The 27,947-nt window shown below is 32.3% G+C and overlaps 1 protein-coding gene across 4 annotated transcripts in view; it reads left to right on the forward strand.

Moving 5' to 3' along the window:
• Window positions 1-26,191, forward strand: part of LOC115874717 (CTL-like protein 2) — a 58,693-nt gene extending 32,502 nt beyond the window's left edge. For 3 of the 4 annotated variants that reach the window (XM_030889964.1, XM_030889965.1, XM_030889963.1), the window contains 9 exons: window positions 2,520-2,698; window positions 11,704-11,807; window positions 12,862-12,923; window positions 12,978-13,354; window positions 14,204-14,318; window positions 16,706-17,009; window positions 21,419-21,560; window positions 23,503-23,725; window positions 25,748-26,191. In XM_030889964.1, the coding sequence (XP_030745824.1) occupies window positions 2,520-2,698; window positions 11,704-11,807; window positions 12,862-12,923; window positions 12,978-13,354; window positions 14,204-14,318; window positions 16,706-17,009; window positions 21,419-21,560; window positions 23,503-23,725; window positions 25,748-25,851 (1,610 nt within the window). In that variant the 3' untranslated portion in view covers window positions 25,852-26,191. Of the gene's footprint in view, window positions 1-2,519; window positions 2,699-7,397; window positions 7,547-11,703; window positions 11,808-12,861; window positions 12,924-12,977; window positions 13,355-14,203; window positions 14,319-16,705; window positions 17,010-21,418; window positions 21,561-23,502; window positions 23,726-25,747 lie in introns of all 4 variants that reach the window. The other variant, XM_030889966.1, reaches the window with a different exon arrangement.
• The last annotated feature ends 1,756 nt before the right edge of the window (window positions 26,192-27,947 follow it).

Here is a 27,947-nt window from a genome sequence, read left to right on the forward strand (position 1 = left end):
ATATACCCATGGAATATGGACATTTTAGATTGTTTTTAAAACAACAAATGTACAAAATATACAGGCTAGTAATATTATCGTTTTTAGTAAAACGATAATATTACTAGCCCATTTGTATGCAAAAAGAAAACTATTTAAATCTTTATAAAAGAGTATACCATTAATTAAATATATCACAAGTATTTCCGCCCAAATACTAATGTATTACATACTTAATTGTGTTCGTTAATAAATTATTCTAAATAAATGTGGATTTGAATCAGAAATCAATATAATAATAAGTTATGAGAATGAACGTCTCTGTTATAAATAAGCATTTGTCAAAAAACAAAATATCATTTTTAAGGTGTTAGTTTTTTTACCACACTGTCTAATACACATACATAATTCAGTTTTTTTTGGAGCAATTATTATTAATCAACGCAAGTTAATGTAGTTTGAATACTGGAATCATATTAATTGGTCCTCTTTAACAAATATTTAAACATTTTTTTTTATTTTTAAATGAAATAAACGAACTATATAGACAATAGACTTTAAAAATTTGGTACATCTTTAAAAATAATCTAAAATGTCAGTATTCCATGGGTATATTGATAAATGAGTTCTAAATTACAAGAAAATGCATTTTCTACGGAAACTTGAAGAGATAGGTAAAAAATAGTATAATACAGTTTGATAGACAATTAAATTGTGCATCTGATTTTCATAAAATATACAGGGTGTTCCATTTAAATTAAACAAGTTATTGCCGTTTAAAGCTAGTAATTATTTAAAATAAATATTTAGACACTTTGTATAAGGTAGTAAAATTTTTATTATTGCAACACAGTAACTTATCAATAAATAAATTTCAGTAAATATTTAGTATTAAAAACTTTGATACCCTCGGAGAAATAAAGCCTTTATACTGCAATTTCACAAAATTGAAAATAGTTCAAAAACGGTAAGGTTTAAGTGTAATAAACCTAAATCAAATTTACCTTTATTTTAATCGTATAAACTAAAAATGTAATAATATACAGGGTGTTCCATTTAAAAAAATACAACTTTGATATTTTTTATTTGTTTGGGACACTCCGTATCTTGTAAAAATATTTTTAAATTGTAGCTCTAATAGTCCTTCAACGAACCCAAAACTTACAATTTGTAAAAATATGATCGTTTAGTTACAATATTCCGTATCGTATGTGGTGAACAACCCTGTATAAAATAAAGTTTCTTGTACGCAACACACTGTATTTTATTTATAAAATTTTATAAAATTAAAAGAAAATAATAATAAATTTGAATAAATAATATTTGGCGATATAATATAATAATAATAATAGCTCCCGTATATAGCGTTTCACGCCGTGGGAGTAACAAGGTACAGCTTGCCATGCCAGAGTCGTTCTGTCTAACCTCATCTCAAACCGGCCTCAAACCTTTGATATTTGAAAGTTACATGAACATACAACATACATAAACTACATTAACTACATGTAATGTAGTTTATGTAGTTTTTAAAAGTAACATGTAGTTTTCCGAACCCTGCTTGGGTGTAGCAAGGTACAGCTTGCATGCCATGCTAGAGCCATTCGGTATACAAGGAAGATAATGTGGCTAGCACTACGCTTCAACTGCCTATTATTACCTCACGATTGTGAACCCCAAGTACTCATTTAAGGCTGAGTCGACCTAGGTACCCAAACTATTTTTATTTTAATACAAATAGTCGGCTGATGAAATGCCGGGTGTAGGATTCGAACCCACTACCTTGATATTGGTAGACGAGAGCCTGTACCTCTACGCCACCGGGCACCTTAATAATTGGCCATAATTGGCCTTAATATTTGGCAATATAATTCCGGAAAAAACCGAACCGATCCGAAATTATTTAAAGCTTTGGGTCGCGACCGTTGCAAGAATAGCGCCAAATAGTATTTACATTTTCCTTATGGGCACTTTCCAATCTAAACTTGTGTCATTACGAAAATACCTTATCTTTCTATGTGCCGTATGTCCATTGACGGTAGACAAACAAACGTATGTCCATTTGTGCTGCGTGGATATACTGCTGTTTGTTTGTCATTGCCAGATAAAGAGTGTTTTTTTTTGGTACTACGACTTCTCTATTTTTTGAATAATACTACTTAAAATAATGAATGGAACTACCACTGGGGACCATGTAGTTGAGGATACGAACCGTGGTAGCAGAAAAATAAAGAGAAATTTCACGTCTAAAGGACACTCAACAGGTTTTTTTTCAATTTTTTTTTTGGATATCATCAAAACTAGATTTTTCACGTATAGGTGTACTATTTTTATGATTTTTTATCCATTTCTTAAGTATACTAGTTTTCCGGTAATTTTCTTTGAAAAAGCGTAGTAGATTTCTTTTTTGCTTGCCAAAATTCGAAAAAATGGATAAAATGCATCTAGAAAATCTGCTCTTCGTTTATACTAACGGGAAATACGAAAAAATTTGATCGTTGTCCATTATTTAGGACGTTAATGGCATTTTTAATTTTATTCAGTGCTTAAAAGATGCGTTTTCAATGCGGCAAATTTGAAAAATCTCCAGTGGAACCTCAAAGCATTCAAAGAGGTTAATGTTCAGACCTTTCAGGATTACACGAATCCGGTCCAATTGTGGTTAAGTTTAATCGTGCATAACGGTATAGTCGCTGTTAAAGACGACCAAAACATCCATGAGGTTCAGTTAATTTATTTTATTAAACTAAACATATAGGATAAAGGGGCATTATGCATATTAACATAGTAGATTAGAACTCTCTTCTATTAAGTAGTTATTGTGCTGAGTAACTTCAACTAACTGTAAAATAAAATATACTTACCCCAGTCAAATTAGTTAAAAATGACCCATCGGTGGAAAACATTCCCACAGTTTTGAAATGGGCTTAAACGATTCCTCTAGACTTGTGATGATGTGTGTCAAAAGTTCCCGAAGATAGACGATGAGCTCGATGAGTGGGGAGGTGTTAAATGTCAGTTTTTTCACTTTATTGCTTATATCTCGGAAACTATGACATCTACCGAGAAACGCTCTATGTATAAAAATAAAGCTGATAAAATTCTCTATAAAAATGATTCTATACATTTTTGTTCCCGGACTTATGGTTTTCGAACTATGGCATATTCCAAATCCGTACAAACACATTTCATTGCACATTTTTCTTTCAAAGAGCTTTGGAGAAGTACGATATCATATATTACACTTCCTTTAACTGCACCTACAGGAAGAAGTCATGTAGAATATCATCGCAACATACAACCTCAGGGAACCAGACCTTAAATGCTAATGCATCAAATGCTTCGCGCTACCTTAACATTGGAAAAATATACTGCAGGCGGGGATAGAAATCTTCAACTCTTAGCAATCATGGACCATCATTCTTGATTTTCGTATACTTTCTACAATATTTGCAGCTACGCTAATTGCTGTGGTATACTTTTTTTACCGTAAGGCAGGTATGCATTAATCTTTAATTTGCAGTTATTATTAAGTTCAGTGTGTACTAGTGCTCTCCAACGGAAGACAAAAAGTCACGATGCAATAAAAACTTGAAAGATAACATAAGGACCTCTTAATATTACCATTATTAATATGAAAGCTTAAATTTAGACTTTAATTGGATTTTAAATGCGAAAATACAATATGAGAAATAGTGTTAATTTTGTCAACCCAGTAGCTCTTAAAAGGTTAGACCTATGAAAAAAATGCATTCAACCAATTTTGTAGAGAATTTTCTGAGCTTCAATTTTCTATATAGGTTATATTTTCGTATGTGTCATATTTTCCGAGTTATAAGCTAAAAAGTTATAAAAGTGACATTTAACCCCTCCCCGCTCCTCGAGCTCATCGTCTATCTTCGGGGACTTTTGACACATATCAGCACGAGTTTAGAGAAATCGTTTAAAACCATCTTCAAAACTGTGGGATTTTTTCCACCGATGTCTAATTTGACTGGGCTAACGTAGTAAAGAAAATAATTACTAGACTTACAGTATAATGTCTTACTACGCGGGGTTTCTATATTATCAGTAATTTTGTTCTACTAGCTGCAACAAAACGAGATATTGATCGAAAAAAAAACAGCTTCAAAGACGGATGGGAAATGACAATCCATGATAAATTTGACGAGGTCACTTTCTAAACGCCATTTACTAAAAATTGACATAAAACTTGACAAAAATTATCAATAATTATAGAAAGAGTAAAAAAGGATACAACGACGTTTCCAGATATAAAAATCTATTTCCAGATCAAAATGAACTTGCCACAAACATTTTGCAATTATTTCAATGGTCGTTTCTTTTGATGTTATTCTTCATAACAACGAGGTGGCTTTGGTGATTATTGTGGTGTACGATTGAATATGGTTCTTAGTATCGAAGATTGTGCAAAAGTAAATGATCTGGTTTAATATGGCCGAAATTATAAATATTCGCTTGGTCCTTGAAGAAGAATGGGAAAACACAACACAATATATTTGCAGCCTCATTAACAGTATGAACCGACGTCTACAGACAGTTAAAGCAGCCGGGTGGCCGGGGGAAGCAATACAAAGTATTAGAGTATTTTTTAACTTTGTTTGTTTGTACGCTTAGTTACGTCTTAGTAGTTACGTCGTAGTTGTTGTCGTTAGTTCTATTAGTGTTACTAATATTTATTGAAACCAATGTATTAGATACCAATAACAGAACAGGAAATAAAGGCCTCCATAAAACAGCTTAAAAACAACAAACCGCAACAAATCAGCTGGCTGTGACGCGATTCCGGCGGAAATCTATGTGTGCAAGTAAAGAACTTATTGGTCATCTTAAGGCTCTCTTCGATATCATATGGGAAAACGGAGAGATACCGCAGGACTTTTGCAACTCAAATATAGTGAATATATTTAAGAACTAAATAAGTGCATCAGATTGCGGAAACTACCGGGGAATTTCACTCTTGGCTATCGGAGGAAAAATTCTTGCAAAAATTATATCAAACCGCCTGCACCCACATTCCCGTCGATTCCATATTTCCCATCCGCCAACTACAGGAAAAAGTAAAAGAACAGCAGTGTAAACTTTATGTTGCATTGATCGACCTAACAAAAGCCTTCGACCTGTGAACAGAGATGCACTTTGGACAATTATGACAAAGTTCGGAGTACCCAACAAATTTCATACAGTGTGTAAAAGGCTCCATAACAACAACAAGTTAAGAGTGTCACATCATGGATTACCTGAGCGATCCCTTCCTAACAAACACAGGCGTTAGGCAGGATTGTGTCTTAGCGCCTCTCCTATTCAACATATTCATGGCAGCGCTCTCCATTATAGTGGACAGCAAACTGCAGAAGAGAGGATTGGGCATTAGATACAGATACGACGGCGGTCTGTTCAACATAAAAAGACTCAGGGCAAAAACACGTACAAAATTCATCACAGAACTTCAATACGCTGATGATTGCGCTGTAGTTGCAAAACTGTACAGCAATTATAAGAAATGTTGAACACATATACCTGGGCATACGAGGCTTTGGGCCTTAAGCTAAACATCGACAAAATTAAAATCATGTGCACTCCGAGATCACAACAATGCTATAAAAATCGGAGAAGAAAGTAGCGGAATTCAGTTATCTCGGCAGTTTGATTTCGAAAAAGGCCAATATCGACTCTGAAATTCAGCACAGGATTAGCAGCGCCTCAAGAGCATTCTGGAAATTAAAAGAGAGGGTTTTCTACAACCATGACCTGAGCACAAAAACGAAACTTGCAGTGTACCGAGCAATAATAATCCCCCCCATGTTATATGGGAGCGAAACCTGGGTGCCGTATCGCCGACACATGAACGCATTAAACAAGTTGCAACAGAGACACCTTAGACAACTCTTAAGAGTCCGGTGGTTCCATCGTGTCTCAAAGGTATCGGTCCTTGAAAAAGCTAACTGCGAGAGTATTGAAGTCATGGTTACAAAATCCCGACTAATGCTGGATTCAGAGTTCCGTAGCCGTAAGACGTAAGCCGTATCGTTAGCCGTAAGACTTAAGACGCAGGGAAAGCAATTCATAGTTGCGTTAAGACGTAACGATAACTTCATCGTAAGCGTGCGCATTACCGTTTTTAATAGGTTATGTTGTTGTTTGGGTTGTGAATGTTGTGAATAAAACTATAATACTCCTTATTTATTTTGTTATTATTAATTTAATTGAACTAAAATGGACACGGACAATACTATTTTCGTTGCCGAAGTGAAATATATTATAAAAGTTGTAGAAATGGCTACCGAGTACCACCGAACCTAGCCGACAACACCCGATTCGATAAGACGTAACGTAAGAATTAAAATTGGTTCATTTCTTACGTCTTACGGCATACGGCATACGGTGATCTATGAACGCAATCATATGATTGTGAAGGTCGATATCCCTTACGTCTTAACGATACGGCTTACGTCTTACGGCTACGGAACTCTGAATCCAGCATAAGATGGGCTGGTCACGTATGCAGAATGCAAGAACACCGCATACCAAAATCACCGCTTTACAGTGAGCTTGTAGACGGTAAGAGGAGGCCAGGTGGACAACTTAAAAGGTACAAGGACATTTTCCACGAAAATTTAAAGGGGATTAACGTGCAGAATGAGTGGGAAGTAGCAGCTCACAATAGAACTCAATGGAGAAGAATTGTAAACTCAGTTAAAAGCGAGAACCAAAAAGTTAAGAGGCAACAAAGCAATGAGATTTTTGAATGTCCGGAGTGCGGTAGACAAATAACATCACGTATTGGGCTTTTCAGTCACAGAAAAGCTCACGAAGAAAACGCCTTGCGTGACCATCTTCTGATGCGTGTCAAATACTCGTCAGCGAGTAATGGCTGTATGTATGTATTGAAACCTGAGTTCTAAGCAGTGTCGATATGACATTCCGACAATAGTGACCAAATGCCACCACGTGATATTAAAAAATAACATAATAAAGTAACGATAGTCGAAAAAAATGCATATTGTTGATGGCAAGTTTATTTTGCTCTTAAAAATTAACCAAGGCATGTACTGACATGAGTCAAAAAAGAAAATGCTAAGGAAACATGGCTCTGATCGAAAAATAATGTTTTAGAAAAAATCTCTCACGATGTTATTGCACAGGGTGTTTTAAAGTTAGGGCAAAAAAACAACCCTTCAATTAACCCTGTATAATAAGCCAAATACTAAAGTTTATAAAAAAACTGAGTTGAAGAATTAAAGTTGATATATTTATATACAGTGTGCTAAAAATTCATGAAAATAGGGCTAAAAGTAAAAAATATATAACACTTTAAACTTGAGAAAAAAATTCTCGGGTTCGTTTTTTTACATCTCAGTGTATTTTTAGCAATTAATATAATTTCTTATGTGTTTTAGTCGAAAAAAGGTGCATACCTCAAATAAGCTCTGTCTCAAATTATGTCGACCAAATTGCAGCAGCTATTAACGAAGCAGATTCCACCAATCTTTTATCCGAGATTCGGCAAGCTATAACAAATGTCAAATTACTCTCCAACGCTGAACAGGTTAAACAAATATTTATTTTATTTGCTGTGTCTGTTTTTTCTCGTTTTGTTTTCATTCAATGTTCCTCCATTTTTTTTTATCATTTAACTGGATCGTGGCCAAATATATTTTACATTGTGTGGAGTTAGTAATTGCTATCTAAAAGATCGCGGTGTTATTTCATTCATCCTTTTAGTTGCATAATCGTTTTATTTATAACATAAAATTAGTGTGGCTCATCATCAGTTAAGATAGAAATACAAGATCTATTTATTACATTTTGTATATACAGAGACATCTATCCGACAATTACTTCGATCTATAGAAGGTTTTTCACTCAACTTGCTCATTAACTTTATTGTTTTTGGATACAAAAAAATTATATAAATATTTTAATTTGAAAACATGGAAATATTAAAACTTTTTTTTATACAGAGTGGTCCGAACTGTATTCCGGAAACATAGGCAGCATATTATGCAATTAAAAATAAGTAAAAAAAATATAAATGTATGTCCTAAAATGGCTTTGTTTCGGAGATACCGGATGTAGAAATTTCATTTTTATTTCGATTTTTTCCAAATAATTTCTGATGTAACTTCAATATCGGGATGAAAATTGGTGTCTGGGAGTTTTTTGACATGAGAAATTTAATTTTGATGTCAATATATCTCTTATTTGAAGAGGGCCCACCTACATGTGTTTCAACTGTTTTTGGAGTAATAACTTTTCGTCCGTACCCGTATAAAACTACTGAGTGAAAAAATATACATTTCCGCTATTTTACATAAAAAATGTCTCTTCGTAAAAATTGCTACGAGCAACCGTTTACAAGATATTTAGAATTAAAATAGTCAATACATGTCATTACTGACAAAAAATAAACATATTGAGTAGATAGTTATTTGACTGAAATGATAAATTTGGGATCTTTTCATTTCTTTAAATTAATCATAAATTTTTCTTCGAAAAAATGATGATAGAACAGTTTTTGTTGAACTTTTGGAACAAAAATATTTCAAATTTATGATTTCAGTCTAACTATTTAGTCAACATGTTTAATTTATGCCAATGATGACAGGTATTGATAATTCAGCTTCCAAATATCTCGAGAACCATTATTCGTAGCGATTTTTACCAAGATACCTTTTTTACGTAAAAAACGTCGTAAATTTATATTTTTTACTCAGTAGTTTTATACGGGTACGGAAGAAAAGTTACCTTTCAAACCAGTTAATGAATATGTAGGTGGCGCCCCCTACAAGTAGGTGTCACATTGACATAAAAATCAAATTTCTCAGGTTAAAAAACTTCCAGACACCAATTTTCATCCAAATATTGACGTTACTTCAGAAATTAATTGGAAATAAAAAATCGGTAAAAAAACTTTTAAGTTAAACGGTTTTATCTTATGTGCACTGAAAACTAGAAAATAATAATAACAATTAGGTATTTTGAACTTCTAGTTCAGAAATATTTTAGTACTAGGCAGAATAGCTTTTAGGCATATTAGACTAAAATAAAAACGTGGGGCCCCTCTGAAATCCTACCTATGGCAAAGCATATCTTTATACTTATGCTAGCCTAGACTCATGACGCTCAGGTGTTTCTGACTCTACCAGCTGCCTTTGTCTCTCACGTTGTGCTATTAACCTGGCATCATGTTGCTCAGGTGTTTCTGTTGCTAACCGTTCTCTTCGTTTCTGTAGTCGACTATAGGTTTCATTTTCACTTTCTTTTGCACGTTTCGTTCTATACTTTTCTTTCGTCTTTCCGAGCCTTCTTTTTCGTTGTGTAGGAGTTTCGTTTTTATTTTTGTTTGTTTTTTTTATTTATTGTTTCCATGTTGTTCCCACGAGTAATGGACATTTTAACGGTCGACCCCCCCAGAGGTCCAGTAGAGGGGCAAAGCTGTAATATACAACAAGAGGCGCCCAATCTTGAGGGGAAAACGCTTGCGACATTACATTTTTAGCCACCCTAATGCCATACAGTCCTCAGCATGTTTTAACCTATTACCTTAACTTGGGTGGTAAAGCTACCGTTAACTACGTAGGTACATTTAATCACCTATTTTTTTTATCTGTCCTTCTAACGTCACACAATCTTGGACACAACTGTTCTGGACACGACTACTCATGCCCTCACCTAATACGCCATTTTGTAACGACCTCCATCTTGGATTTTAAATTTTGTCATAATCACAGTATTCTACTAGTGTCGCCCTTTCATTTGATACCCATATTGAGGGGGTTGTGGAAAAATATGAAATCCGTCATTTTGTACCGGCGGCCATCTTAGATTTACAATGTTATTGATATTACTATATTGTATTGTCATCGGAACTAAAGGTGTGTATCAAATTTCAGATCAATCTGACAACAGGAAGGTACTTAAATTTCAATTTCTAATTTTGACCCAAATAAACAAACAAAAAATAATAAATACCGTACGGGTCGAGCTAAATAAAACCGTTTAAAAATCGAAATAAAAATGAAGCTTCTACATCCTGTATCTCCAAAACTAAGCATTTTAGGACATACATTTATATGAACTTTTTTACTTACTTTTATCTACAGAATATGCTGCCGAAGTTACCGGAATACAGTTCGGACCACCCTGTATATTCTATTATAAAAATAAAGGTTATTAAAAAAATAACATCAGTTTTCTTTAAATAAAATCAAAATTATTAAGATCTTACGATTATTATTATTTTTACATACATTTTTAGTCTTTACATATTATTTCTTTACATTTTACTAACATGCATGAATTATATTTTTGTTATACTAATGTTGTTGGCTTTTTATACAGTACGTCTGTTCGTTCTGTAGCTACGGGGAATCCGTGAGAGGGGAAACGATATTCTCTCCAGCAGACGTATAGTACGTCTGCTGGATCTGTGTCTATGAAAGGAATGCCGACAAAAAACATTTAAATAAACAGCAATATATTTTATACGCCGACTTGACGAGTACGTCACCGCAAATAGCTCCACCCACTCATTTTATTGGCTACTTGTAAATTTGTCGAATTTTTATTGATGGGACGCGTCGTCTAATTTTTACGAAAAACATCGAGAGAATATCGTTTCCCCTCTCACGGATACCCCGTAGCTACAAAACGGACAGACGCACTGTACTGTACATTTCTATACTAATATAATTAATAAATCTTTTTGTGCTCACTAAGGTAATGTAGATTTCTATCTTTTTATGCTCACTAAGGTAATGTATAACATTGTAACTTTTTAAAAATAAAAAATATATATACAGGGCGACTCAATAAGTGCAAATAATTTCAGGGCTGGTAGATCTCGATAAAAGAAACATATTTTCTCTTTGCCGTTTTTCACATAAGTTCAAAATAACTGAGTTATTCAAGTTTTAAAATTTAAAAAAAATGTCTTCTAAAAAAGTTGAGAATCACCGGATTTTTTTCTGTATTTGCATCATTTAGTGCAGTAGCCATAGTAATATTATATGAGAGATAAGAAATACCATGGAAAAATTTGCGGTGAGCACGCAGTTCTAAAAAGTTTTCTAAAATATACAGGAAAATTTAAAAGAAAATGCACGATTTTCAACATCTATTTTTGCGAAAAAAATTCTTCCTAGATGTGTTCCTGGGGTCGAAATATACCTCCTCTAAATATTTGCATTTATTTAAGACTCACCCTGTATATATAGCCTATAATTAATTTTTATCTCATAGCAGGAAATATCTATTTCATTTTAATAAGTATATTTTTTATTATATTTTAAAATACTATAGAACTTTTTATTTAACTAATTTCATTTTACAATAAGCTACTATCTCATACACATAATTTTATACATATTTTTAATCTTATTATAATTTCTATACAGGGTGTCCCAGAAATGAGTGCAAGTATTTTAAGGGGTGGTAAATCTGGATAAAAGAAACATTATTTCTCTTTATCGTTTTTCAAATAAGTCCAAAATAACGGAGTTATTCTACTTTGAAAATTTCCAAAAAAATGATTTTTTGCTAAAATTTTGACAACCACTGGATCTTTTCTGGATTTTCTAACCTAACCTAACCTAACCTAACCTTGGCGTGTTTCTGGGGTTGGACTATACTACCAGTTAAAATACTTGCACTTATTTCTGGGACACCCTATATATCAAATATCAAATCTCTTGGATATTTTAGGTTGCTCAACAAATTATAGCCGACGTTATTACATCATGGTGGAAAATATTAATTGGAGTTGTATTTGCTCTTTTGGCCTGTATTATTTTCATTCTTATGTTAAGGTAAGGCATTCTGTTTTATTTTGATAAAGTTCTATAATATTTTTACCTTGTATATATAAATACACTGTATTATATACATATATATATACATATTGTATTATATACATATATATAAATACATTGTGAAGACTCTAATGTATTGTTTTTTCGATCTTGTTTTTCAATGACAAATTTAAATGTTTAACAAATTAACGGATTGATGAAATAACGAATTGGTTAATTAACGGATTGACGAAATGAAGAATTGACGAATTAACGAATTGACGGATTGGCGAATTCACCAGTTATTAACGGATTGACGAAATGACGAATTGACGAATTAACGGATTGGCGAAATGAAGAATTAACAAATTGACGGATTGGCGAAATGAAGAATTGACGAACTAACGGATTGGCGAATTGGCGAATTAACGGATTGACGAATTAACGAATTGACGATTTGACTAATTAACGGATTGACGAAATGACGAATTAACGGATTGGCGAATTGAAGAATTAACAAATTGACGGATTGACGAAACGATGAATTGACGAATTAACGGATTGGCGAAATGAATAATTGACGAACTAACGGATTGGCGTATTGACGAATTGACAAATTAATGGAATGGCGAAATGATGAATTGACGAATTGGCGGAATGAAGAATTGACGAATTAACAAATTGGCGGATTGACGAATTAACGGATTGGCGAAATGAAGAATTGACGAATTAACAAATAGACGGATTGACGAAATGATAAATTGACGAATTAACGGATTGGCGAAACGAATAATTGGCGAATTGACGCATTAACGGATTGACGAAATGACGAATTGACGGTTTGACGAAATGACGAATTAACGAATTGACGGATTGACGAATTAACGGATTGACGAAATGAAGAATTGACGAATTAACGAATCAATGACTTTTAGCAAATTATAATTAGTAAAATTACAATTTTAATAATTATTAGTTAATTTATTAATTGTTTAATAAGTAGCGAATAAAAAAGCTATTGACTAATTGTTTAACGAATGAAGATTGCTAAAAATATTAATTTATATTTTAGGTGGATTGCAGGAGTTATTGTTTGGTTTTCTATTATAGCCGTAGTGGTTGCTTTAGGAGCTGGTGAGTACAGCAAGTTTTTCGAAATATTTTTTATTATTTTGTCTATATTTGTAGGGGTTTATTTTTCGGCGATCTTTTACTCACAATACAAGAAGGAATTCGAAGCAGATTGGACCAAAACATCAAGCAAAACCAAACGAGACATCTTTTTGGGCCTCCTGATTATCACTTCGGTTGTACTAGGCATTATTCTTCTAGTGCTAATATTTCTACGCAAAAGAATCACATTAGCTATTGCTTTGGTGAAAGAGGGCAGCAAAGCAGTCAGTTCGGTAACTTCAGTCCTATTCTTCCCTATCGTTCCATGGGTACTTCAAGTTGGGGTGGTGGCGTATGCAATTTGCGCCGGAGTGTATTTAGCCACTGTAGGAGAACCCCTATATCTCTATAAAGATATATCTGATGCCTGTAACGGAGAATCTTATTGGCAGGTAAACTCGCTTGTCAATTGTAAATATTAATAATATCTGTGGCGGGTATATTACTCAACAAGCTTAAAAAATAAAAAGAAGATTTAGTATATTATTCATGTTATTTTTTGTAAAAAGCCACATGTTTACAATCTACGATACAAACTTTTTACTGGTTGTCTACAGGGTGGTCCGAACTGTATTCCGGAAACTTCACCAGTATATTTTGCAGATAAAAATAAGTAAAAAAGTTCGTATAAATATATGTCTTAAAATTCTTACTTTCGGAGATACAGGGTGCGAAGTTTTATTGTTATTTCGATTTTTTCCAAATAATTTCTGAAGTAGCGTCAATATTTCTATGACAATTGGTGTCTGGGAGCTTTTTGACATGAGAAATTTGATTTTGATGTCAATATGACTCCTATTTGCACGGGACGCCAATTACATGTTTTTTTAACTGTTTTGAAAAGTAATAACTTTTCGTCCCTACCTGCATAAAACAACAGAGTAATGCATTTACAACGTTTTTTACATATTAACACAAAAATTAATTACATTTACATATACATTTCCATGATTAGTAGGAGTAGGAGTCATATTGACATCAAAATAAAATTTCTCATGTCAAAAAACTGCCAGGCACCAATTTTCATCCAAATATTGACGTTACTTCAGAAATTATTTAGAAAAAATCGAAATAAAAATGAAACTTCAACACCCTGTATCTCCGAAACTAAGCATTTTACGATATTCATTTATACGAACCTTTTTACTTATTTTTATCTGCAGAATATGCTGCCGAAGTGTATAGTCCTTATCCAATATATTTAACTTTTTTAATAAATTTTTTTATTTTTCTTATTACAGAACAACACACAATGCTTTCCATCAAATTTTTCAACAAGCAGTTACACCAATTGCAATGAAGCGAAATGCAGGTTCTATAGTATCACCAACGAAGCCTACTACCCTTATTTTCAAGGTAAGATAATGTATAAGAACGTGAAAAATACATAATACTAAGTTTATCTATTAAGTTTATTAAGTTTATCTTACCACAAGACGATTGCACCAACAAAGGATTAAAAATAGATGGAGAATATCTTAACCATCTAAGATTCGCTGATGACATAGTCCTAATTGCCAATAATCCTGAAGAACTACAAACACAAATTAACGAACTAAATACAGCCAGCAACAAAGTAGGTATTAAAATGAATTTAACAAAAACTAAAGTCATGTATAATCAAATAGTAGACAGAAAAGACATTCTAATAAATAACACAACACTGGAAGAATATATACAATATTTAGGACATCTAATACACAGATCGGGAACTCAATCATATTCAAATCTAGAATGCCACATTATATAAAGAAGAAAACATTACTGGACACTTAAAACGGACATTATAAGGAAACTGTAGGTCGCACAACGCTCAATGGAACGAAAAATGCTGGGAATATAACCAAGAAAGACCGTAAAAGAACAGAGTGGATACAATAAAAGACCCAGGAAATAGATGTCATCCACAGAATCAAATTCCTAAAGTTGCAATGGGCAAGACATCTGGCAATAAGGACGGTCAAGAGGAATTAAGAAACCTAAAAGAACACCAAACCTGAGATGAGACCATGCTATTAGGAAATTAAGAGGGATAACTTGGACCCGCATAGCCAACAATGACCAACAATGGGTTCAACTCAGTGGCGTGTCGTATTGAAGGGTCAGGGGGCGAACGACCCCTCCGCCCCTAGGCGATTAGCGCCTCTGGCGCCCTTTGAAAAAAAAAAATAGAAAAACTAAATTTAACGCAAAAACAAACGGTGCCCTACCGTGCCCTTAGCTCTTCAAGATAAAAAATGACGTACTATATATTTCTCACATATTATTTTTGTTTTTTAATGTTTACTTATATTTAATAATTTAAATCTCTAATGAAGTAGGCGTATACGTACGAAAGTTTTCATATGTGTTTGAAACTACGCTACCGCTAGACCATTGTCTAGAAATAAAAATACAATGGCTAGACATAGCGTTGCGCCTGCGCCGCCAAAGAAAGAGACGATAGCAGTCGCGATGGAAATAAATTCGGGGAATCACCGACCGAAATATAATCGATTATAATGAAGTGCTGAACTTAATATCAATTTATGTACAGCTGCTCATATGATTACTGTGGTAACTATATAAAGATCTCAAATCATTAAGAAATGAAAAATATTTTGAAAATTAAAATTTTCTGTTTTTATAATTTAAAAAACAGGCTACTATTTTGGCAAATAAATGCAATACGTCAACATCATTTTCCCCAAAAAGACAAAGAAGAATAAAAAAAACATTCATGATGAAATCCAGAATTATTGCCTACATCAAAATTCTGAAGATAATTTCAAGATATCAGTGTTTTATGGTACGTAGACATTTTAACTGGTACTCTAGAGAATCGGTTTGAAGACTTCCTTAATATATGCCAAAAATGTAATTGTTTATTGGATATGGACGTCAATGATGATAATTTAAAATGTCTTATGGATCTACATATATTGTACCAAGCGGATGTTAAACCTTCTTTAGCTGAGGAATATAAACATTTTTGCAGTTTATTAGAAGAAATTAATGCTGATGACGACAAACTTGCACCTGACGAATATTTATCATTTTTAATTTCCAATGACCTAGAGTCTTCATATCCATCTTTATGTGCATTACTGAGGATTTTTACGCTATAGCCACCAACAGTGCTGGTGCAGAACGATCTTTCAGTAGATTAGGAAGAATTAATAATTACCAGAGGTGCACCAGCACACAAGATAGAACCAATTATTTATCACTTCTCAGTATTGAAGCAGACACAGCCCAGGATCTAAATATAGACGAAATAATTGATTCTTTTAAATCGATTAAAACAAGACGCTTGCATCTTTGAAATAACTGTTTTGTATACTAACTTTTTTAATAAACAAATGTATAATTAAAAAAAAAGTTTTCATGTACTATTATTATTTAAAAAAAAAGTTTGTAATTTATTTGATCCTTTGTTGATCATTGCGCCCCTTAAGGTCTTCGCCCCCTCCGCCCTTTTATCCACGACACACTACTGGTTCAACTACAAAGAGATTAGCTAATTATGTGGGGGAGGCTACACCATAATTGTAAATGGTTGAATAAGCTGAAAATGATGATGATGATAATACATTAATCAAAATGCAAACAAAACTATAGAGAACATATGTCAATGAAATGAAATAGAGAAAACATTACTGAATCTGGTAGTATTTTGTAAAACCAAATTAGAATATAAGATTTGTACCTTTTTTGCGTGATTTTATTCTATGTAATTAGTTTAAATTGTTTGTATGTTGCAGCTTTCAATATCTTCGAATTTTTCTGGATGGCTTTCTTCATTACCGCCCTGGGCCAAATGGTTTTGGCTCAAGTATTCGCTAAATGGTACTGGACCAAGAAGAAGAGTGACCTACCCTTCTTTGCCGTTACATCTGCTACCTGCACTACCCTCCGGTACCACTTGGGAACAATTGCCTTTGGATCGCTTATAATTGCAATTTGTCGAATAATCAGGCTATGTCTAGAATACATTGACCGGAAACTGAAGAAGTATGATAATGAACTGACCAAAGCCATCATGTGTTGTTTGAAATGCTTTTTTTGGTAAGATATTTTCTTTATAGGCTTGGTGCATTCTCCGCTGTGCTGCCACCATCGGAAAATATCGAAAAAAAGCTAATATACAGTGGTCCGAACTGTATTCCGGAAACTTCGGCAGCATATTCTGCAAATAAAAATAAGTAAAAAAGTTCGTATAAATGTATGTCCTAAAGTGCTTACTTTCAGAGATACAGGATATAGAAATTTCATTTTTATTTCGATTTTTTCTAAATAATTTCTGAAGTAACGTCAATATTTGGATGAAAATTGGTGTCTAGGAGTTTTTTGACATGAGAAATTTTATTTTGGTGTCAACATGACTGCTACTAGTAGAGGGCGCCACCGACATGTATTTTAACTGTTTTGAAGCGTAATAACTTTTTGTCTGTACCTGTATAAAGCTACCAAGCGAAAAAATATACATCTCTGTGACTTGTTACGTAAAAATATCTCTTTGGAAAAATCGCTACGAGCAACCGCTCTTAAGATATTTAGAATGGAAATAGACAATACATGTCATTATTGACGAAAAATAAACACGTTGAGTAGATAGTTATTTCACTGAAATAATAAATTGGGGATTTTTTTTTTTAATTTATCATAAATTTTTCTGCAAAAAATGATGATAAAACAGTTTCTGTTGAACTTTTGGCACAAAAACATTTCAAATTTATGATTTCAGTCTAATAACTATTTAGTCAACATATGTATATGTTTAATTTATGTCAATGATGACAGGTATTGATAATTTCGATTCCAAATATCTCGAAAACCATTACTCGTAGCGATTTTTACCAAGAGACCTTTTTCACGTAAAAAAACGTCGTAAATGTATATTTTTTACTCAGTAGTTTTATAAAGGTACGGACGAAAAGTTATTACTCTTCAAACCAGTTAAAAATATGTAGGTGGCGCGCTCTACTATTAGGAGTCATATTGACATCAAAATCCAAATTTCTCATGTCAAAAAACTTTCAGACAGCAATTTTCATTCAAATACTGACGTTACTTCGAGAAATTCTTTACTACGAGAAATTATTTGGAAAAAATTGAAATAAAAATGAAATTTATACACCCTGTATCTTCGAAATTAAACATTTTAGGACATACATTTATACGAACTTTTTTACTTATTTTTATTTTTAGAATATGCTGCCGAAGTTTCCGGAATACAGTTCGGGCCACCCTGTATACAAATACACGGGTTTAACACGTTGAGCCCCGGCGTGACAAATGTTTTGTTGGGACCGGTTTTTTTTTCTGCTTCAGAACTTTATATTTGGTCTACACATGTGTAGCTAAGGTTTAATATACGCCGAAAAAGGCATTTTCAAGTTTTTTTTGTTTGTTTATTTTTGAATCATCGCGTTGATGCCACCCCGTCCTAAGGATGAAATATTCTTATCTGAACCGTGAGTACCCATAGTAGTAAAAGCATTTATAGACCTATCGGACCAAATGAAAGCATACCACTACTGTTTGAGAAGAGGTACTAAATGGTACAGGAAGCTGGCCATGGAAATTATGTTTGGATCTGCATTGGTCAACGCATTTGTTCTTTTTAAAGACATTACCCACAAAAAAATTTCAATTACTGAATTCAAAAAACAAATAGCCATGAAATTATTGCATCTAAATAGCCTTGAAAATATAGATACAGAAAATATATAGATATATAAAAAATATAAATAAATACATAGAAAAAAAACTGCTAAAAAATGATCGTCTGTTTTACTATGCGATAAAATTTATAGGTTCTAAAATTTCCCCAACCCGCTAACATGCATGTACCCTTTGGACCGCAGATTTTCAAAACCGACTACATTTACACAGCAGCGTGCAATCGCCTTGATGCCTCGGCGTCCGAAATCAAATCTTAATGTGTGGCATCATTGTGATATTACGCGGTCCAAGGGGTACACTAAAGTGAGGCATCAGTGAAATGCCACCCGGGGCTTGACGTGTTAAATAGCGAGTATACCCAAAATGTATTATTTAATAATTCAAGTGTTAAGAGGTATAATTTGTGAAAATTCTATAAATAAAAATAAAAAAGAAATATTTTGATATCTTCAGAAGGTCTAACTTGTATTATAATTTATTATTCCAGTTAAAACAACGTTTTAGATGAGTTCGACTACTGTAGCGAGCATAGTTTTAATCACCGGTTTTGCTAGTGGGGCATAATTGGGGCTATTTCGGCTATAACGAAATTTTTAAAGGTACATAATTATAATTTTAGAAGATGTTCATAAAACATTTAATCGCTAGTTGATTAAAAAAATGATACCATTAATATTGTAAATTATATTTTATCCTCTCATAGTATATGTCTATTTAATCTTTTGATTGTGTAACGAGCACTTTGTTTACTCACTTGTTTCGTCGAACTGCTTTAATCCATTTTTGCTTAAAAATGATGATCAAATCGGTGTGAGAAACTATGAACCTGTAAAATGTTGTTTCGGGAGAGTTGAATATCCGGGAAAGGTGAGTTATAGAATTTTTTATTGAATGTTAGTGCATCCAACAACGCCCTAATTACACTCTCCTTTACGCGTTAACATCTTTCCGACAATTTTATTTACAATCAGGGGCGGATACAGTAATTTATTTTAGGGGGGAGGGGGAAATAAAAAATAATGCAAAATATGCCTTTTAGGGCGCCATTTTTAACCCAAAAGCTTAATATTTAACCCAATTTACAGATTTTTTGGGGGGGATCGGGCCCATGGGCCCCCTCACTGTATCCGCCACTGTTTGAAATTGTCACAAAACAACACGACGCACAGTGTAACGAAAACTAAAATAGTGGGACATTGGCATTTTTCTTCAGTTATCACTATTCTTGCTGACATTTTTTGACAGAAATTAAATAATACGACTAGGAATTTTTGCTACAGGGCGAAAATAGTAAAAAAAGGCGTAATGGAAGATCAAAAAAAATACGAAGTTTTATAAAAGGACTTTACAGGTATATTTTTTATTTACGAAGAGTTTATAGCTCTTATGGACCAAAAACGTTATCAAATGACTGTCGAACAATCATTTATCTCTTGCTAATATGTCAAAACTCAATCAACATTCCTAAATATTCAAATAATCAGGAATAAATTAGATAAGACTGCAAAACTCATAATATGTAAGGCACTTACATAAAACATGCTTAAAAATCATTCTCAATTTCTTCTCCATCCATATACAAGAGTTCTTTCGCTTCCGGAAGCAAGTCTACTTTTTTATTTTTAGAGTGCTTTGGTCGCAGATGTGAAAGTAGAGGATCTGAATATATCAATAAGTTGTGCAATATATCTTCAATAGTTTGGCACCAACAATGATGCAGCATTGAGGGTGGAGTGTTAAATACATCGAAGAAAATTTTGCCGGTTTGAAAAAATATTCTCTTGAGTAATTTTTCTCCAACGTTGAGATTTTCTGAATTGTTGTAAACTGTCCCCCACCACAATGTAAGGATGGTTCCTCGCCCCTAAAATAGCATTCAGTATGTTCATAGCAAGCGTATAGCTTTTTCAATAAAGATATTATATCACAAAAAATTACAGATAAAAACTACGGTCGAATCAATGGAAAACGTAATTATTGCCGAAGAAATTTATTTTTTTCTTCCAGGTTCGGATTTAGGTGGATGAAATTTATATGTAACAGTATACTAGAAGGTTCACTCTATGATATTTTGTATATATAACCTTGCGCGAATGTAAGCGTTTTTTTGAAAGTCATAATAAACATGTAGAAACTAGACTTGAAAAAAATTGGGACATTTTTTTCAGGTTTGTTGTTGGTAAAAAGACCTCTCTTTATGGAAAAAATTATTGGAATTGAACAACACATGGAAACTTCTGAAAATAATAAATTTCATTGTATGAAATTTTTGTACAGATTTGGTAAATTAAGGAAACCATAACTTTAACCCGCCATAACGCCCCGACTAAGAGGTCAACTCAAGAAATATCTCACATAGTGGGGCTCTGGGATGTCCTTTATCCATATATATATATATATATAAAACTTGATGAATTAAATTATTTGTTTTTTGGGTTAATGTCCCGCATTTCCCGATTTCGTTACACTGTGCGACGCCTTGTTTGAATTCTTTTTCACTTATTTTTTACTACCCGAAACAGTGTTACATCACGCATATCTCGTCCCTGAGTGTTTTATAGTCTTAATAACTGCACCAGCAAAAAATTAAAATATTTAAATATTATGACCAAACCACGGTTTCAATATTATTTTAATGCGATCAACATGACGGCGCCGGCGTGAACTATATATTGATAATTTCAGATTTTTGCCGCTGATGCGTTACGGTCGGAATGTGTTGAAATCAACTGAAATGCACCAAGCCTATGGAATTGTAGGTGTACTTTATATTAATGCAACTTTTTTAGGTGCCTAGAAAAGTTTTTGAAGTTTATCAATAAAAATGCGTACATTATGTGCGCCATACATGGAAAAAACTTTTGCTCCAGCGCAAAAGATGCCTTCTCACTTCTAGTAAGGAATATAATCAGAGTGTTTATATTAGATAAGGTAAGGATAGTGTTTGGGTATCTAACCAACTCATAACAGGGTTATACAGGGTCCGGCAATAGTGCTCCGGGCATCTGTAGCTCCTGGAATAAAAAAACTTTTTTGTTTAAGTGTAAATCAAAAGTATGTACGAGGATGTATTTCAGGAAAACATTTTAACTTCTATAGGGATGATTTTTTTTAAATGGGACATCCTGCATAATATTGCATTTTTAGGATATGAGTAAATATTTTTCGATAGTTTCAGAAATATTAATAAGTAAATAAAAAATATTTATTTTTCAACCTTTCTTTAAAAAATATTAAAAATACAAGAACTGTCCTAAAATCAAAACTATATTACGTATTTACTACTTTAAATGGTCTAAACTTAACTTTGCTGTAAATATCGCAATATTAAATCATACAGAATGTTCAAAATTCTACTCCAAACTTTCTAAAATATAAAATAACTAGTTGAAGCCTGGCGCATCCGCCACGACATAAGGAAAAAAATACTTTTTATTTTTTTTAATTAAATGAAAAACAAAAAATCGGGCGACGACAGTTTTTAGAAGAGCCAATTAGCTATCTTTTAGTAAAAAAAGCAACTTTCTAGAGCAAGTCGTTACTTCAGCAGAGACGACACAAATAAACATTAGCATTTTATATATGTAGATTTTCCTTTGTTTTTTTAAATGGAACGCCTTGTATATTATTTTTTTTATTAGATGGAGAATTAAAACACGTAGTATTATTTCATATGGCTCTCTCAACGGTAAAATACCAGAGAGGAATTATTGGGTGGCTTTGATAAAAATTTATTGTGGAAAATGATAATATACAGGGTGCTCCATTTAAAAAAACGAAGAAAAATTATTTTATATTTTAGGAAGTTTGTCGTAGAATTTTGAACCGCCTGTATGATTTACAATTACCATATTTATAGCAAAGTAAGTACAGACCATCATTGGCGTAACTACAGGGGTGCCCGGGGGTGCCGGGCCCCCCCAAGTACTGCTGGGCACCCCCAGAGAAATCTTGAATCATGACTCTTGGCTACGTATTAATTTTTATTTGCTTTTGATGTACTAAAAATTACGTTTTCTAGTTTTGTTTAGTTAATATTATTTTGTTGTGTTCAAAAAATGTGTTAATTTTTATTTTTTTAGAAAATTTCTAGGTATGTAAGTAATCTACGGGAACACGGTTTGATAACCAAGTCTATGAAATTTATTGATAGAGAAATTCATGTAAACGTTTTATTCAAAAAATGTGTTTTTTTAAATTATTTTTCATTTTTAAAAAGACAAAAGCCCTAGGCCCCCCCTAGGCTCAAACCCAGGCCCCCACAGGCCCACCCCAGGAAAAATTGCTAGTTACGCTAATGCAAATACTTAATATAGTTTTGATTTCAGAACAGTTCTTGTATTTTTAATATTGTTGTCAATTATATATTGTCAATTTCAATGTTTAAGGCCGAAAATATATATTTTTTATTTATTTAATAATATCTCTGAAATTATCGAAATATATTTACTCATATCTTAGGATTATGTAAAGTAGTCTGAAAGGCAGCCAAAAATGCAATAATATACAGGGTGCTCCATTTAAAAAAAATCATCCCGATCCACTAACACTTTTTTGAGTCACCCTATAGAAGTTAAAATATTTTCCTGGAATACTACCTAGAACATACTTTAGATTTGTACTTAAACAAAATTCTTAAGTATTTTATTCTAGAAGCTACAGATGTCCGACACAGAATTGCCGAACCCTGTATGTCCACGAAATATTTGACACCCTGTATAAAAAGGGCACTTTAATCACTTTCTGAGTGGCCGTGGGCAAAGGCTGTCAGAAATTTAAGAAAAAATTATAGCTTTTCTCACTTTATTAACACTATATCATTAATGAAAAATTTATTATCGATTTAGTTAACAAAATTTTTTATTGCTTTTAGGTGACCGACTTTTTATTCTTCTTGTCGAAATTAGTCGTTACCATAGGCGTAGGCGCGGTAGCTTACGTCTTCTTCGCCACTGATCTCATATCATTTATGGATAACTCCGGCCTAAACTATGGCGTCGTTCCAGTTATTATAATAATGATTGTGACATATCTGGTTGCAACGTTGTTCTTTAACGTCTACAGTATGGCGGTGGATACGTTGTTTATGTGTTTCCGTAAGTACTATTTTGTTTTAATTTCTTTTTTTTTAATTCTTATCTTGTTCGTAATATTTAATAGGTACTTAAAATCATAGATATGTATAAAAGAGACTAACCAGATATACAGGGTGTTTCAAAATTGTGTCCTTTCTCGTGGGGTGATTCTTCACGTAAAAAAAAAGAATTATTTTTCATATTAACATATAGAGTCCGATTCTGCTTTGTTTCGTAGCTAAAGGGGATTAAAGTTTTTTTTTCGTTTTATTCTAATTTTCTTCCAAAAGCTTTTAGTGATTCGAATGAAATTTTGAGTGTAAAAGTTAGTATAAATGCTACATATTTTAAAGCTAAAAAATGCTTCCAGTTTTTTATACTTTATGATAGGTATACAAGGTGCCACAAATTCGAGGTACGAGCATTGGTATCTCGGAAACAGTAATAGATACGAAGATGGTTAAATTTAACCATCTTCGTTGCCCCAATGCCCCAATTGGGGCAAAGTTGGTCCTTGGTATGTTTACCAAGATGCCATCAAAGAAAAATTTCAAGGAATGATGATTTTTTTTGGAAAAAACGGAATTTTTTTTAAAAATAAATTTGATTTTTTCCTGTCGTTACTTTTTAGGAAATCAAAGAACTAATTGCACATTCTCTATTAGGGTTATTTGATAGTATTTTTAGATTTTCAAATTAGCTGATAATTTGTGAGATACAGAGGCCAACTTAATTTTTTTAAATACGGACCTGCATTTTTTATTTCAGGTTGTGAGTACATACTCCTGAGTACAGTGATATGCCACACTTTATATTTTTATTTTGTTTTGGGTACCTTATTAACAACAAAACTATTTAATTATTATTTAAAATAATTTCAAACCCGACTCTGTTTTTTTAAATTATTTAATCTGATTATATTCATCGCAACAATATTGATCAGCGCTAATTAACATTGAATAAGTGTACGAAATTTACGATGTGAACCACAGAATATCTAGCTAGCTTGAGTAGCTAGATATTCTGTGATGTGAACAGTGTACGATCTAATAATATGCACAGTATTAATCGTAATTATTATAAATAAATCAACTTCTACAAACTAGTTTCTAATGCTCTGCATGTTCGAAAGGATTACCACCCTCCATAATGCACAAATTTGTTTTTCGTTCAATCTTATTTATAGCTCTTTGAACAGATCTTCTTCTTATACTTTCGAATGCATTTTGTATTCTTTAATTGTTTTTTATTACTCGTTAACTGTTTTTGTACTCTTAATGTTGAAATGTATTGATTTCAAATGCCCAAAACAATTTTTATTGATTTTCCTTATTCAGTGTTAATTAGCGCTGATCAATATTGTTGTGATGAATATAATCAGATTAAATAAATTAAAAAACTAGAACCAGATTTGAAACTATTTTAAATAACAATTAAATAGTTTTGTTATTGTCAAGGTACCCAAAACAAAAAAAAAAGTATCAAGTATGGCATATCATTGTACTCAGGAGACCGAGTTCTTTTAAAAACCTGAAATAAAAATGCAGGTCCGTATTTAAAAAAATTAAATTATCCTCTGTATCTCACAAATTATGAGCTAATTTGAAAATCTAAAAATACCATCAGATAGCTGTAATAAAGTGGCTACGAGAATGTGCAATTAGTTTTTTGAGTTTCTAAAAAGTAACGGCAGGAAAAAATAAAATTGATTTTCAAAAAAATCCGAATTTATTCCAAAAAAACTCATCAATCCTTGAAATTTTTAATACTTCTTTGATGGCATCTTGGTGAACATACTAAAGCGCAACTTTACCCCAATTTAGCCATGTTCGTATCTTTTATGGTTATCAAGATACCAATGCTCGTACCTAGAATTTGTAGCACCCTGTATAGCAAATACATATTATGATGGTTTTTATTATGAATTCCATTATGGTCAGTAGTTTTTTAGTTTTTAATTAAACATATATTTGCATAAAAGCAAGAAATGTATAATTTATTTATATGCATTCTTAATATTTATCTGAAAATTTTTCGTTTTAGTGGAAGACATTGAAAGAAATGATGGAAAAACCAAACCATATTATATGTCCAGGAATTTAATGAAGATTTTCGGTAAAAAAAATGTAATAAAGAAAGATGAATAATTTTAAAGACATGGACTATTATTACCGATGTATTATATTTTTGTATACGGCAGTACAATCAATGAAAGTGTTCTTATTTATAGAAAATCGATAAGGCTGTGGAGAAAACAAAGAGTATTTGATATAAACCTAGGTTTAAGATTTTTATTAAGTCAGTATTAATAACGTACGTAAACTACAGATTTTTAAGTCTAGCTGTCATTTTATTTATATATTATTTACGTTTTTGTGTTGTGTAGGTCTAGTTATTCTTGTATTTTATTTTTAAAAACTACTGTATACCTATAAGGTTTTTAATAATACGATTTTACGAATTAATAAAAAAATATATGTTTTAAGGATATTTTTCTAATTTATACAGGGTGTTTCAAAAACCATGTGCCATCTCTCGTGGAGAGATTCCTCACGTAAAAATAAGACTTATTTTTCATATCAACATATGTCCGATTCTGCTTTGTTTCCTAGCTACAGGGTGTTACCCCAGAAGTCTTAATATTTTTTCGATTTATTATACTTTTCTTCCAAGTACATTTAGCGTTTCGAATGAAATTTTCAGGGTAAAAGTTACTATAAATGCGACATATTTTAAGGCTAAAAAAATCACCAGGGACGTAAGCAGGATGGGTTTGCAGGGTAAGCAGGAAGGACGTTGCAGATGGGTTAGCACTGGAATATTTTTCTAAAAAAAACGTAGCCACTGACTTTCTTTTCTTTCGTTATCGTGTGTAAATAGTGTAAGCAATTTAATGTCGATTAAAAGTTGTCTCTTGGTATTTTGTCGATTTCGGCTTCCTTGATGAGAAAAACGCAATTTTATTAATTTGCTTTGATCCAAGCCTAATACCTTTAAAAAATTTAATATCATAAACTTGGGAAAGTTTTAAATAAGTACTCACTAATTCCTCATCAAAAAATATGCAAAAAAGTTCATATAAACATGGGTATGGAAATGCATAATTTTAGATATTACAACTTTTTAAAATTAGATTTTTTGTAATTATCTTAAATACCATTATTTTTTTATTTGAAATTGCTGTAGGTAGGACTAATAGTAATTATAACTAATAATAATAATATTTAATAATAACTTAGTGGTAAAATATATAATTTATTAATTTTAATTTTGATTAAATTTTATCAGTTGTGATTAATAAAATTGCGTTTATCTCATCAAGGAAATCAAAATCGACAAAATATCAAGATACAACTTTTAATTGGCATTAAACGGCCTACCCAATTTTCTGTTAAAAGAAAAAACTCAGTGGCGTACAGGTTTTTTTTAAAATATTCCAGTAATAACCCATATGCACGTCCCTGATGAATTTATCGACACTTTTTTAACATTAAAATACGTGGCACATATAGTAACTTTTACCCTCCAAATTTCATTGGAATCAGTAAAAGCACTTGGAAAAAAATTATAATAAATCGAAAAAAAATCATAAAATTATTATAATAATAATCAATTTTTAATAAATACCCAAGCAGCATTTGGACGTCGGGACAACGTTGTGTCACGCGACCAAACGTCGGGACGCAACGTCGGCACAGCCTCGTGCCAACCCTAGTCTGCACTAGTTTGGAGAATAATTTTTGGGTCGAAACGACGATGGATACCGACGTTGGCTAGAAGCCTAATTTAGTACAAACTGCAACGTTGTTTAAAATCCTAATTCACAGAAATACAAAACTAATATGGCGTCTAAGTCGCGTTTTATCCTAAATTGGGATAATTATAGTAAAAATATTATATTTATAATTTAGTTAGAGACATATGTCAGATGGCAGTGAAGGAAAACAAAACAAAAGTATTTAAGTGTGGAGGATGTTTGAAGATCATAATTATTGAAACACTTTAACCGACTCTGTAACTCGTTACCCAAGGTAAAAAGTTAAACGCAAACAACTTTATTGATAAATGTATTGTTTCTACTTTAAAAAATACTAATGGGCCTTGAAATTAAAGAAGTTTTAAAAATTTTCTTGAATTTTTTTTTTAGTAAAATGAGAATAATTTATTCGCATTCGAAAAAATTGTTTCCGCGTATTTTTTAGGGTCAAATATTTCAAGTTAATGTATTCAAAAAGCAGGAATT

The sequence above is a fragment of the Sitophilus oryzae genome, unplaced genomic scaffold, assembly GCF_002938485.1.
Source record: "Sitophilus oryzae breed Bouriz unplaced genomic scaffold, Soryzae_2.0 scaffold_1297_pilon_pilon, whole genome shotgun sequence".
NCBI lineage: Eukaryota > Metazoa > Arthropoda > Insecta > Coleoptera > Curculionidae > Sitophilus > Sitophilus oryzae.